Source organism: Thunnus thynnus, chromosome 10 (assembly GCF_963924715.1).
Source record: "Thunnus thynnus chromosome 10, fThuThy2.1, whole genome shotgun sequence".
In the NCBI taxonomy this organism is placed as follows: Eukaryota; Metazoa; Chordata; class Actinopteri; order Scombriformes; family Scombridae; genus Thunnus; species Thunnus thynnus.
Genome location: NC_089526.1, coordinates 32,262,914 through 32,276,950, shown reverse-complemented (window position 1 = coordinate 32,276,950; position 14,037 = coordinate 32,262,914). Strand labels below are relative to the sequence as shown.

General features: G+C 38.2%; 1 protein-coding gene across 1 annotated transcript in view; it reads left to right on the top strand.

Annotated features, from left to right (window-relative positions):
- Positions 1–14,037, top strand: part of ascc3 (activating signal cointegrator 1 complex subunit 3) — a 173,381-nt gene that overhangs the window by 24,409 nt on the left and 134,935 nt on the right. Inside the window, exons 6-8 of the mRNA XM_067602507.1 lie at positions 10,017–10,218; positions 10,827–10,962; positions 12,948–13,073. Coding sequence (XP_067458608.1) covers positions 10,017–10,218; positions 10,827–10,962; positions 12,948–13,073 — 464 coding nt within the window. The remainder of the gene's footprint in view (positions 1–10,016; positions 10,219–10,826; positions 10,963–12,947; positions 13,074–14,037) is intronic.

The following is a 14,037-nucleotide window of genomic DNA, read 5'->3' as shown; positions in this document are numbered from 1 at the left end:
AAGAAGTCTTTTGTCCTAAATTGGCTGGACAAATATACAATATATTAGCCGTTATCAACTTCTTGTTACTAGGCGCATAAGCTATGTGCGTGTTCTTTGTAAGCTAAGTCTTCATATAGTCCTCTTTTGCTGAGAACAAAAAGTAACAGCCAGCATGTCAGGGCTACATCAGTCACATTAGGCAGGAGAACAGCACTTCACACATACGTTCTTCTGAGAGGTGGCTGAAATGCTGCCAGGTTTCTGATGGTGGAGTCAAAAAATTGTTACATATTCTACACTAATTATTTTTGTGTTCCTGAATGGCTGCTTCTCAGGCTATTTTAGTCCTCTGAACCAAATTGTGTGACGTAGAAACTGCTGCATTTTAAATGTATTTTTTCTACTGTAAGGACAATAACTGCTAGTATATCTCAAAGTTAGCTAATCCAGCCATCTGCCGGTCCCCCTCCCTCACAGGCTGCTCCTTGATTGCTGTCAGTGGTTTTCTTTAGGATGAAGTGAATGTGTAATGTAAGCAGGGGTTACAAAAGGTTGTCTTACCCTTCTTTCTGCCAATCCATATTACGATATTGCCACAACCAAAACAAAGCAATCAAGCTATATATCTTTGTAGATCTCTGATTGTTTGATGTTGTAATCAGCACTCATCTTTCAGAACTCAAGAGCCTGGAAGATTACACTCCGTTCCCTCTGCTCTGGCTTTTATAGATAAACACTGCCATTACTGTCCCAATGATAGGCATCTATGATGAGTCACATTTAATATGGACAAATGTTTTAAGACCATGCACATAGGACTGATAACATTTGACAATGTCCAGTGATTTGTAATAATGTTGCTGATGGCTGGTTATTTCAATCTTTTGAAGATCCACCATGTGTGTAATTAGAGAAATAAAAATTCAGCTAGCAATTTCCTTCTGTATTTTGGTGAAGACAGAGGTGGCCAAAAATATCCATCCAAGGTAAATTGAAATAACTTCAGGTGGAATCTGTTTTTAACTTTTGATTTCTTTAATGTGGGGACACTTCCTTTCTTCCTCTTGTCATGAAAAATTGAATTAGTTTAGTTTTTTAATAAGGCAAGAGGTGCCAATTCTAAACTGTATCATTTTCCATCTGGAGCACAGCAATCTTTGAAAATGTCCTTCTTTTCTGTATTTTCTTGTTTGTTGGTTTGTATCTCTCATTCTCTTCTCTGTCTGCAACCTGAATACAAATACAGTATTTGGATATGAATATCTAATGCGGTCTGAACAAATGCTTAATTTGCTTCCCTAATCAAAAGTAATCCAGTTCAAACAGGAGCTGCAAGTAGCTAATGCAGCATCCATGACCATCATGTAAACAAACGTTTCAGACGGTTGTAAGTTGAGACATTTGTCATGATTAATCCTTAATAAGATCATCAATAAGATGACCAATTTTCAACAGATTTGTGGATGTTACTGTATTTTTATGTCATGACAGTACGCTGTAAACAGAAAATTACAAAATGAAGTTATGGACCATTCTTAAAGTGCATGCAGAAAGGCCATGTTTGACCCATTGGCCCAATGACCTATTCTGGTATACAAGTATTTTCTCTCTGTTCCCCCCAGAGGACGGTGTATGGCATCACCCATGTGTTCGTCCTCATGCATGAGACAAACAAGACGTGTTTTTTTGGTCAATTATCCAATAGATTTTAATTCCTGTTCCACCTTTTACCCAATGAAAAATGTATACATGTTGTAGGCTGACTATATATTTGTTTGCTTTTGTCCGTTTTGACTCTGATGAAGACACAGTAGTGGCAAAACATCCGTCTGTTTTTGAGCTGCAATGATTAGTCGAACAGAAATTTAATTGGCAAATATTTTGATAATTGATTAATCATTTAAGTCACTTTTTAAGCAAAAATGCCAAACATTTCATGGTTTTACATTCTTAAATTACAGAAATTCTTCCTTTATGGTAAATTGTGTATCGTTGCATTTTAGATAGAGGTATAATGGTTTGTGTATTCATCCCGAACCATTCGGTAACAGATGTTCAGTTCGTTACGTGACCCAAACAATTACTGTCAAAATAGTTGAATAATCCACTTTCTCCAACATGTGGAACAATAATTCTAGAGCTTGAGTTCCACCCGGAACGTTTTGGCAGTGCGCCACTCATCTGCAGCATGCTCATGGATGTATGCTCACCGGCTTACCCAAGTTACCCTGGTTACCCTGGTTACCCATGCTCATGTAGTATTGCTGCCGTCATTAATATTAAAATATGTGCCATTATCTCCATATTTAAACTATATCACATCTACCTGTCCCCCTCCCCTCTCTGTCCTGACTCCTTGCAAGAAACAGAAAGGTTTTTTTCCCGTTTCAGTAATTGTTTCCACCGCAACAACTTCAGTAATAGTTTTGGCCAATGACCCATTGTTGGATGTTTACATTTTTTCAAAATAAAGGACCAAAATGTTATTTTCTATCTTTCTTTTATTTTCTCTGCTGTACCAAAAACGTACTGAACTATGAATTTTGTGTACTGTCACACCCCTAGTTTTAGACTGATCTAAAACACATCTGATAGAACAACATGACATTGGGCTGTAGGAAATTGTAATGGGCATGTTTTTAGACTAAGTGATTAAACGATTACTCAAGAAAATAATTGGCAGATTAATCAGTAATGAAAATAATCATTATTTGCAGTGCTCCAGTCTTTTCTGTCTGAAAAACGGAGGCCCACTCATGAAAGACACTGCTCCATAGCGCTACTAGAGGTCAGAAACTCCACAGGAAACTTTTAACTTATGGGTAGGCCTCACTCACCTTCGGTATAAATCCAAATATAGATATTTCTGTGAAATTAAAAGCTCCAGAGATGGATAGTAACTTTACATTACACTCCCACTGCCTATTATGGTCAGTGTATCAGTACATTGTTCGAGCTATGTAGTGCTCCTGTTCTCTACATGCTAGTAAGGCTCAGTCCACTGAAAGGCTATTACCCAAAGATTGGCCTTTCACTTCAACTCAATTCTTCATTATTTCTTTCACGTCTTTTATGCCATCTACCAGGAATGATGAAGACTAGACTAAAGCCTCCCTTGCGGGCAGGCTCTCTATTTCTGTCCCTGCTTTAACACCTCTCATGAATAAGAGAAATAATAGAATATCATGCCATACTAATAGAGAAAAAGCCCAACACAGGCATGCTGATGCTAAGGCCCAAATAAGCACAGGCTTTGTGTGGAATAGGCTTACATTGGTTTTTGTTGTAGTTATCTGGGTCTCTCGGTGGCTAAAGCTGAGTTCATTGATTTTGTATGAGATTGTATTTCAGGAGACTTGATAGTGAGCTGAGCTAAGGTGGCCCTCCTAGTGATATACCTGCCTTCCATGCATGTTTTCTACTTCAAACGCTGTCCTCTCCCCCAAGCCAGTGTTGTGTCTTGACCCCCTGTTTCCTTTGTCCTGAGGAGGCAGACTCCTCTTCTTGCTTCCCCGTCATTAAAGTGTAGAGTGTTGCAAGTAGTTGAAGATATTGGTGTAAAGATAGGGATGGATAATTTATCATTGCTGGAGCTGTCTTCTGATCCATATGCAAGGTAGGCATCAAAGACGGCTGAAGATTAGAAGAGAGAGCTCCTGCTTTGTCAGAATAATCCCTGCAACTATTTAAAGTCAAGCACACTCATCCTTTAGAGTTTTTGGAATAATTTGAAATTCTCAGGTCCTAAATATAGATTTTAATGCTGGATGTGAAACAGAACAAGAACTAATTAATGTGGACCAGTTACACTGTTAAGTCATTTAGCAGGTTAAATCATTGATGTAAGCCATTGCCTTTAATTCAGATATATCATATTAATATTAGACAGTGATATTATTAGTGTAGCCAGTGTTGTTAAGTCCATTTTAAAACAAAGTTAACTGTACTCAATAAAAGAGCTCAGTTATGATGTAAAAAAATCAAAATTAACTAATTAATTGTCAATTTTTAAACATTCGTATTCATGAATTTATTATAAACTAGAGCTAGACCACTACATCAGCAATACAATATATCACCAGTATTACCAATATATTTACCAGTATGGATTGTAACAGATACAGACGGGTGACAAATTAAAGGAAAAACAGGTACAGGCCTGAAAGGGTCACTGCAAATCAATACAAAATTGTTCTTAGTCATCACCTTTATCCTATGATGAAACATTTCTATCCTGATGGGAGTGGTCTCTTCCAGGATGACAATGCCCCAATTCATACGGCATGAGGGGTCACTGAATGGTTTGAATCATATGTGAATCATATGCTATGGCCTTCACAGTCACCAGATCTCAACCCAATTGAACACCTATGGGAGATTTTGGACTGACGTGTTAGACAGCGCTCTCCACCACCATCATTAAAACACTAAATGAGGGAATATCTTTATGAAGAATGGTGTTCATCCCTCTAGAAGAGGTCAGAGATTTGTAGAATGGTAAATGGACTTGTATAGTGCCTTTCTGGTCTTCCGACCACTCAAAGTGCTTTTACACTACCTGTTACATTCACACACATTCATACGCTGAATGGGTACAGGGGCTACCATGCAAGGTCCCAACCTGCCCATCTGAGGAAACTAACCACTCACACACATTCTACACTGATAGCACAGCCATCAAGAGCAATTTGGTGTTCAGTATCTTGCCCAAGGACATTTCGACATGCAGACTGGAGGAGCCGGGAATTGAACCACCAATCTACTGATTAGTGGACGACCTGTTCTACCTCCTGAGCCACAGGAGTTAGAGCCGCCCCAGCAGTGCCTTGGCATTGAAAAGCGCATTGAAGCTGTTCTGGCGGCATGTGGTGGCTACTAAGACACTTTATGTTGATTTTTCCTTTAATTTGTCACCCATATGATATACATATGTATTTGTATCAGTGTATACATGTTTGTAGGTCTATAAGTAAGAAGAAATGTCAGTACAGAAATGCCAGAATATGTTTTAAGTCCCCCTCCACTCAAAAAATGTATTTGCTTCTTGTTACTTCACTTGGGTTTTTGAGCTTCACTGTGCAGAATGATGTATGTGCAGAGTTTATTTTCACATTCATCTGCTGAAAGTGGAATGTTTCTCTGTGCTCATTGAAAATCTGAGTTTAAGCGGTGGGCCTATAAATATGATTTGTGACATCACAACTAGTTTGGAGCCACTTTTGGTCCGGGATGCAACTTACACAAGTGTGATGTGGAAACTTGAAGCCTCCAGTGCACAAACACTGAGAATGAACTTTACAGTGAGGGAGGAAATAGCTTGTGTCCAGCAGTTAAACTTTGAAATTAACAATATTTACATATTCATAGTTTTTGGATTTTTCAATGAGGGAGAAGGAATATTTAGAAAAATTAAGGTTTTTAATGATGTAATTTTCCTTTTTTGAGGAGAAGATATATTTGACACATATTATTATTCCAAGCAGAGATTGTTTTGTACTTTCATCTGACTGATCATTATGGATTTTCAAACCAAGTAGTGAAGAATTCCAGAACTTCTACTTTAGTGTCTTGCTAAATTGCAAATCAAGTAATGCTACAGATCAACTTCATAAAAATTGAAATTCTTAGCTATATTTGTTATTAGGGAAAAATGAAATTAAAAATGTTTTGTTGTTGTATTAACATGTAAACTACTTAATGAGAAACTGCAGATCATTGTGCTCGTTAGAGTTCTGTACAGTTTAGATTGCCAACAAACAATTGCCATCAGCTATTTGGTTGATACGATATATCTGTGAAATAGATTGGCCAATAATTGTGTATGAACTAATCAGGCTAAGTGAATATACAGCAAACTGAAATAAGTACAAGAGATACCCCCCCAAACAAAAAGTTTGACAGAGTGCTCTCCTTCAGCTGTTGCTCTTGCTTTATGGATGTTAGAAGGAAGTTATAGCAGAGTACAGTCCGTTATGTGTAGCTGAATACACAGGGACTTGACTTTGATCTGACTCTCCCTCATTGCCAAAATCCTCTAACCTGGCAGCATGACAGGTTTGATGGACTGGACAAATCTTAGACAAATCTCTCTAAGAAAAAAAACAACATGGCACCTGTTATTCAGCATGAAGTTAATGGCTCACCTTTACTCAGTCGGTGTGTAATTAAACTGACAAAAATCCAGCAATGTAAACATTTCGATGAGCTGTAGTTGTGGTCACACCCATATGCTGCCTCAAACCTCAGCTGATGTTATTCCCATTGTGAAGAACTTTTGATCAGCGTTAAAAATTTTCACTTGCCAGACAGCTTTTAAGATTAGCGTTGCCTTGACGACAGAGGGTGAAGTCAGGAGGGGTTAAAAAAGCCTGATTAAATTTTCCACTATTTGCATGCCATCAGGAAGAGTGGGATTTAGTGGGAATGCCTGTCTCTTGCTGATTAGCTTTTAAATTGCAGTTTGCAGCTTGGCACTTGCATGTTTATCAAAGAACTGATTCTCTTGGTGGCTCCCCTCCATATTTCAGTGGCAGATACAAACACTAGTGTATGGAAGGGACGATTAAAAAGACAAAGTGTCCACACGTCCTAAAAAGGTTTCAACAGGTGCTGGATAGATCAGAAAATACATTCACATTTCCATAAATATTACAATGTATCTAAACATGCCCCTAGACACTAATGAATCAAAGAATCAGTTGAGGAACCTCTGATTCCAACCCCATGGTCTTAGTTTGAAGCATCTGCCTTTTTTTACTGCGTCGTTGTACACAGAGCAACACAGGAAAATGCCATGGTGGCCAAACTTGCTGTCAAAGTTTTCTAACTCTAGTCTAAATTTAATGGAAATAGAGAAGGTGATGGAAAAGGAAGGCAGAGAAGTGCAGTACAGAATTTATAGATTAGTCGAATGACAGAAAATGAATCGTTATCATTTTGATAACCAACTTGTATAAGCTGCAGATTTTGATTATGTTAGTGGTTTTCCACATTTGTAGGAAGTTATTACAGTTTTCCCCTTCCTGCAAACATAACAAATCCCTGCAGACGTAATAGTTATTACATTTGTGGGAAATTACGTATTATGTTTGTTTAGGCAACTGCTATTACGTTTTTGGGAAACTTATTACGTTAATGGGATTAATACATTAAAAGCTGCAGATTTGTATTACGTCTGTGGTTTATTACATTTGTGGGATGTTGTTATGTGTGTGGGTCTAACATACCTTTCACTGGGTCATTAAGGATATTTCTTTTTCTGTTCAAGTGTAGTACAGTAGCTGTCTAGGAATATGTGTAGAAAACAGCGCAGAAATCAAGATCCCAGACTTCATGTACCTTAGCAAATGGTTCTGTCTAGAAATTACCAAGAAAATGATGCCGGTGTTTCTCTGACAAGCATTTTAGACAATTTCCTCAGGCCATGATCAGAACAGAGGCTTTTCTCTGCCAATCAAGTAAAAACTCACAGCTCACAGCTGTGAGTTTGACAAGCAACACAGACAACAGGAACTCAGTGCATGCTGGGACTGTTTTTGACAACAACTTGGCATTAGCAGGCTAGAACTTAAGTAATGAATAAAATTTAATACTGAATTCAATTCAGTGCTCTGTAATCATTTACCATCTTTCTTCACCATCATAGAGCTCACATGTAAATGAGAGCTGTACTTTCAAACTATTACACTATGAGCAGACAGAATTATAGGGAGGATTATAGAGTTCTTTGCATTACCTTGTGATAGCAGAAGTGTTTTATGAGCCCTGGCACAGTTGTTTAGCTGTAGCTGAATGAAATGGTATGTGTATAAAAAAAGAAAAATGTGCAGATTTGTGCGTGATTCCAAAGTGAAACCCTCAGATTAGATTACCAGCCAATATATGACATCTATTTCCCAGTCTTAAAGAGAATCTGCACGGAAAAAACATTTACAACACTAATGGTAACCATCTAGGGCTGGGCTTGACGATAAAACATCAGTAATTAATGCATTTTAAAAGAAACAAAAAAAGATGTATAGATAGGAAAAAACAAGAACCACAAGCACATGACAGAAGTCTGTTCCATCTTTTCAAGTGTAAAGATTTGCTGCTTGCTTTGTCTTATGTGACAGTAAACTGAATATCTTGAAAGTATGATAATGATGTAAAAGACAACAATTTCACACGTAGGAAAATACCTTGAAATCATCTTGTAAACAAACAAAATCCATTTTGGCAATACTCTTCACAGTGATTATTGCACCACGTTCACTTGTGGAAATGAGAATCCTGGAGATTTGGAGGCAATCACTGTTGGAGACACATAACTAGGCACAATAGTTCCCAGAGAAAGAGGGAAAGTAAAGGATGGGGAATGGTTTAGACAGAGGAATTGGTGCATAGAGGGTGACAGAGTTGAAGGGGTTGGGAGTTGGAGAGGTAATGGGAGGGAGGGTAAGAGTGACAGGAAGAGGGGAGCTGCTTGAACAAGAGGGAGGCTGTGCAGCAGGTAGAGCCGCTAGACGAGATAAAGAAGAAATCATTCAGTCAATCAGCCCAGGCCGCGGTGCAATCATCAGATCTCATCTGTTTTCAAGAGCAATTCTGCCTTTTATTGAGCTGTTGTGCCTCAAACAGGGAGGCTGCAATGGGGAACATTAACCCATGCGATGCCACATGCACCTGCACCTGATATCTACGGGTTATCAAGATCACTGCTGAAATATGAATTGGTTTTTATTAACATGGCTGATGTCATGTTGTTTTCTCAATGTGAACACTGTTCCTCTGTGGATAAAGCCTTTTTTAGGCTGTCTGCATCAATACTTCAAATACTTCAAATCTTTAGTATGATATCTGTTTTCAGATCCCTTACTCAAGTGTGGATCCTAGCAGGTGTCATGGAAAAACAAAAAAATGATAATAATTTTGAGCATAATTTAGAAATTTGTGCTCTCAAATGACTTAATTAGTTCTCTTGAATTTCTTCATACGTGCTCTTGAGTTACTTAATTTGTGCACTAGAGCTTCCTTAATTCTTTTGGTTGCACACAAGAATGAGTAATTCATGCTCTCAAATTATTTAATTTTGCTCTCAACTGATTCATTTTTGCCTGTGTATTAAGTTATTCCTTCTCTAATTATTTGAGTTATCATTTGCGTGCACAAATAAACAGAACATAACATCAAACAATACTGATAACATTTTAATATGTTTAAAGGCTTTGGAAGGGACATCCTTTGTATCTCCACGTAACTCTGTCCAAAGTCAACAGAACTGAAATACACATGTGAAGGAATATTCTAGCTGGGCTCAAGACCTGTAATAGACATGTTCACAAAAATTATTAAATGGTTTTGTATGTTTGATTGTTCCTGTTTCTAGAGACATTTTGACATTTCCGTCCAATCCACCACTGTTTGTCCAGAGTTGCTGTAACTTACTGGGAAACCATAACACTCCCAAATAATAGGTCATGGTAAGCTCCTCCAGCTCTGGTTTCTCATTGGCGTTTGCCATACGGATGACAGTATGAGCCATACATCAGTGAGGTAACCCGACTAGCATAATGGACAACTGTTCCACTGTCAAGCTTTCCAGGTGAAACTCATATTTGGGAAATAAATGATATTCTGCATGTCCTGAAACATGGACATGAATTAGTGTTTATTAGACCAATTTGACAGTAAATATTTGGTTCAAAGGGAGTACCAAGCTAATCAAAGTTGAGTATACTGGACATAATATTCTGTTCACTTGGTTTGGGACAAACACACGTACTGTACTGTTAAAGCTCTTAAAGTCTGGATCTTTGTTGAACGTACAGGTAGCATTCATTTAAAAATTCCTGTGAAACTTCACTTTTTTGGTGTTTTGTTTTTCAGTAGGTCATCAGTTTATTGCTACAATGGTATGATTTTACATTGTAGTATAATGGTTTTATTGTTTTTTCTAATGTAGGTCCATTTGTGTTGATGATTTTGTGACTTGATCATATTTTACACATTGTGACACCTTTTTCATTGCGTATTTGTGCTTGCATTTCCTCCAGATGGCAGCCGAAAAGTCAGTGGCGAAGTGACCAAGCCCACCTATGGGTGCCAGGTGACCATCCAGTCAGAGCAGGAGAAACAGCTGATGAAGATGTACCGCAGGGAGGAGAAGAGGGAGAGGAAGAGAGGGAAGGGAACTGAGGACATTGACTCCTCAGATCCTGTCATGAACTTTGACCCCAGAGAGATGAGAGCCCAGCGGTATATCAGCTGTCTAAACTTTCTCTTGGTCCTCTTTCCCTCATTTGTCTTTGTTCACTGTCTGTCTCCACCTGTGCTCTCACAAAAACCAACAAGCCTCTGCATTTTTCATGACAACTTGGCTGGAGCTTTACAAAATAAAAAAAAGCTCAGCCAAGCTGCAGCTTGTCACACCTTTTCTTGTAGAGGATTTTTCTGAAAGTTTAATTTCAGAGGATGAAAAAAAAAGAGCAGCGATCTGTTTAATTAAAAACTTAGCATGGCCAAATCCAGCACAGTGTGAAGGAACAGATTAGTAAAGAGGTAAGCCACTTTAGGAAGGAACATAATGCCTCAAATCTTTGCCTCTTCATTTGAATCATCCATCAACTGCACTATTTATTCTAAAGCAAAAAAAAAAAGATAGAGATGAGGGTTCATGTATGGAAGAAAGTGGATGCAGATGTGACATTGTGCTGATGTGACTGTTGCTTATTCCTGTCTTTCTTTACGTCTTCCTCCTCATCTTCACGTATTCAGTTTTACTGTATCAAGAAGCTTTTATATATAAAGTTACTTTCTTTTTCAGAGTTTTTCATGTTAAACGTGTCTTGTGTTTTCTTGTGCAGGGAGCAGGCCCTCCTGACTGCACGCCGTGAACCCGTACTGGGCCGAGAAAGAGTGTATGAACGGATTCGATATCCCAATGTCTACGACTGCTATGCTGAGGCCACAAAGACGCCTGCCTTTGTTGGAGGAGCCAGGGTGAGCCTTGAATAGTTTGTATGTGTGAAGGGTCCATTTTTTCAGTCGGCTTAATGTGTAATGCTTCTTTTGGCTTGGATAGTTAACACAATTGAAATCTTTAGTTGAAGTGATGTTGGATGACCTTCTCTCTGAATGTTTTGACTAGTTCAGAAGAAGGTTGGTTGAGTTATCTCTTGTGCAGGGATTAGCCTGCCTTCATCTTGCAGGTTCATTACATGTCACACTGAGTGAGATGGGTCTAAAACATTGTGGCTGCACCATGTTAGTTTTGAGTCATGTCAGTCGGTGAGATAAATGTCTGGTGAACTGTAGCACAAAGATGGAAATAACAAAAAAAAAATATATGCAAGCAGACGCACATCATTAACCCGTCATCCATCTGTTTGGCCCCAGCGCTGCTATGATACGTCATTCCAAAATTGTACTTATAATATTGCATCATTTTATTTTGTGTTTCCGATTAGCTGGTTTCTAAACATGGGTTGGAGCAGCAGTCACATTGTGAGAATTTGATCCTAAATTTCTGACGCTGTCAGCATCTTGATGCTAACTGTCTTTGGTCTCCAAAGCTCTGAATCGGCTGTCAGATGTGTCTCACAGTGAGATCCAGGACTACTGTCTTGAATTGGTGGCCAAGGATTTCACAACATTTTTCTTTATTGTCAACTTTGGTCTAGGACAGCCCAGAATTGCATTGTGTGGGGGTCTTTATTCTCCTCCTACATTAGCCCATTAAAGGACATATGACTCATAAGCTTTTGCTTTTATCTGGTTTTTGGAATATTTATTTAAGTTGTATATTTCTTAAAAACATTGACATCTCTCAAAGGTCAGGCTCAAGCACAAGATCGCTCTCAAATTGATTTGATGTGTCATAACTTCTTGTCCTTTTAACATTTGATTGTAGGTTCATTAAATGTTACATAAAAGGAAAATAAAATGATAAAGTTTGAATTCATACCAACACAGTAGTCAAGTAAGTGCATCTGATTGTGGAAGTATTTTTGCCACTGTACAATCAGTTTAAATTCAATCATTAATGCTACTTAAAACATAAACATGCAGTCTCTTCCATTCTTAATAAATATTTAATTTAGTTTTTCATCAGAAACTACATTTTTTCTATTAGATTGTTCCTGTGCTGTATGTTGACTGGCATGAAATACCAGAGACATTTATTCAGAATGCTTCAGCGTTGTGATCAGGAACAGAACACAAGATCAAAGTTTGTGAATTGATCCAAAGTTGATCGAAAATCCAAATGTGAATGGATTAACAAGTCTCACACCCTGCCGTCAGCAACATTGCCAGCAAAGTTTTTAAAATATTTTTTGAGACAGTTTTTGCTTTTAGGTAGATTAGATAGTGGACAGTGATGTGACTGGAGGAGAGAGAGGTGGGGAATCACCTGCAACAAAGGTCCCCTGGCAGACTCAAACCCCGGATGATGCGATTACATCGTCAGTCCAAGTCCTTTTTGCTACGTTGTTTACTGTCAGAACTCTGCTTGCCTCATGAAAGCTCACTACCTTCATAGTACGTCAGTGAGAACCACAAACTATAACAAAATGTAAAACTCATCCAACCATGCCGTGAATCTAACTTTCACTGTATTTACCAGACAGTTTGCCAAAAAAAGTTCCATCAAAACTTCAATATTTATTACATTATTGGACTCTTATTATGGGATTTATTGCATAGATTTTATACAGTATGGCCGTACATTATATTATGTTCTGTGTATATGGCTGTTATGCATCATTTAAAATGTTTTCATACTTTTAAAACAGTTACTGATGAGATCTCTGTGTTTCCAAGTGAGCAATAAGGATATAAATTGAAATAGTATCTTTTGTGACTTTGAATATCCTTCCGAGTTTTTAGAATATATTTTAAAACATGGGTTTGTTACTTTTTGAGTGTTTGAGGTCATTTATGAGGTTTTCTTCATCTTTTTTTGTGTGTGTGTATGTGACATTCAGATGCTGCTGCCTGAGGGAATCCGCAGAGAGAACTGTAAGATGTATGAAGAGGTGGAGATCCCACCCAACGAACCCATGCCTATCGGCTTTGAAGAGAAGCCTGTCTACATTTCTGAACTAGATGAGGTAGGAGACACGGTATACTTGTATTTGTTTTTGTGTGTGTACATTCTGTGTGGATATGTGTGTGTTTGTACATGGTTTCGATTACTGTGTGGTTTTGAAGACTGACAGTGACATTTCTGATGTCAGGAATAGTCAGTCAAAACAATGAATATACCTGTATGCACTCTGCTGACGGGGTATGTTTAGCAGCCATGATAGCAACCATATACAGCAAATGTTATATTATTACATATATACCATATACAAACATTGTTTACACATAGCTGACATAAAACATTTAGCTTTCCTCTTATCAGAATTATTGCTCATTTCTTCAAAGCGATATCTTGTTGATCTTTGATTCACATTTTCTGCTTCAAAGCTTGATTTCATCATGTAATTTTTATAACCACAGTTCATGGACTCTAATCACTGCAGCACACAGACTGTATAAAAACAATGGACGTAGCCACTGTGATGTCACCCATTGGTTTGTGGACTCCCGTTTTGAAGCCTTGAATTTGCATTTTGACTTTTGCCACCTTGGATTTTTTGAGTCAAAAGTGACCATATTTGAACGAGGGGCTGGAGCTGTCCCTAACACTAGCGGCAAGCTACTAGCTTGGTTAGCACAGTGCATTTGCAGTCAATGGTTAACTGAGATAATGCTAATGCTAATTTTTGCTAGTGAAAAACAGGCTTAAAACCATCTTGGGTGAATCTTGGGTTACGCCGTGGTTACGTAACCTAACCAACATTGTCGTCTTGGTAGCTCAAAGTAGCCACGCCATTAATTATGCATAACTTGATTGCGTAATAAAATTTGAACGGGTGAGTTATAAAGAATTCACCCCCCGTACAGTTGTCGTGAATGGGAAAGTTAGCTATAGAGACCAGAACCGTTTTTTGTACCAGGCTGTAAACATGTTTATTTCTGCTCTAAAGTTGGGCATTTTAACATGGGGGTGTATGGGGACTGACTTGC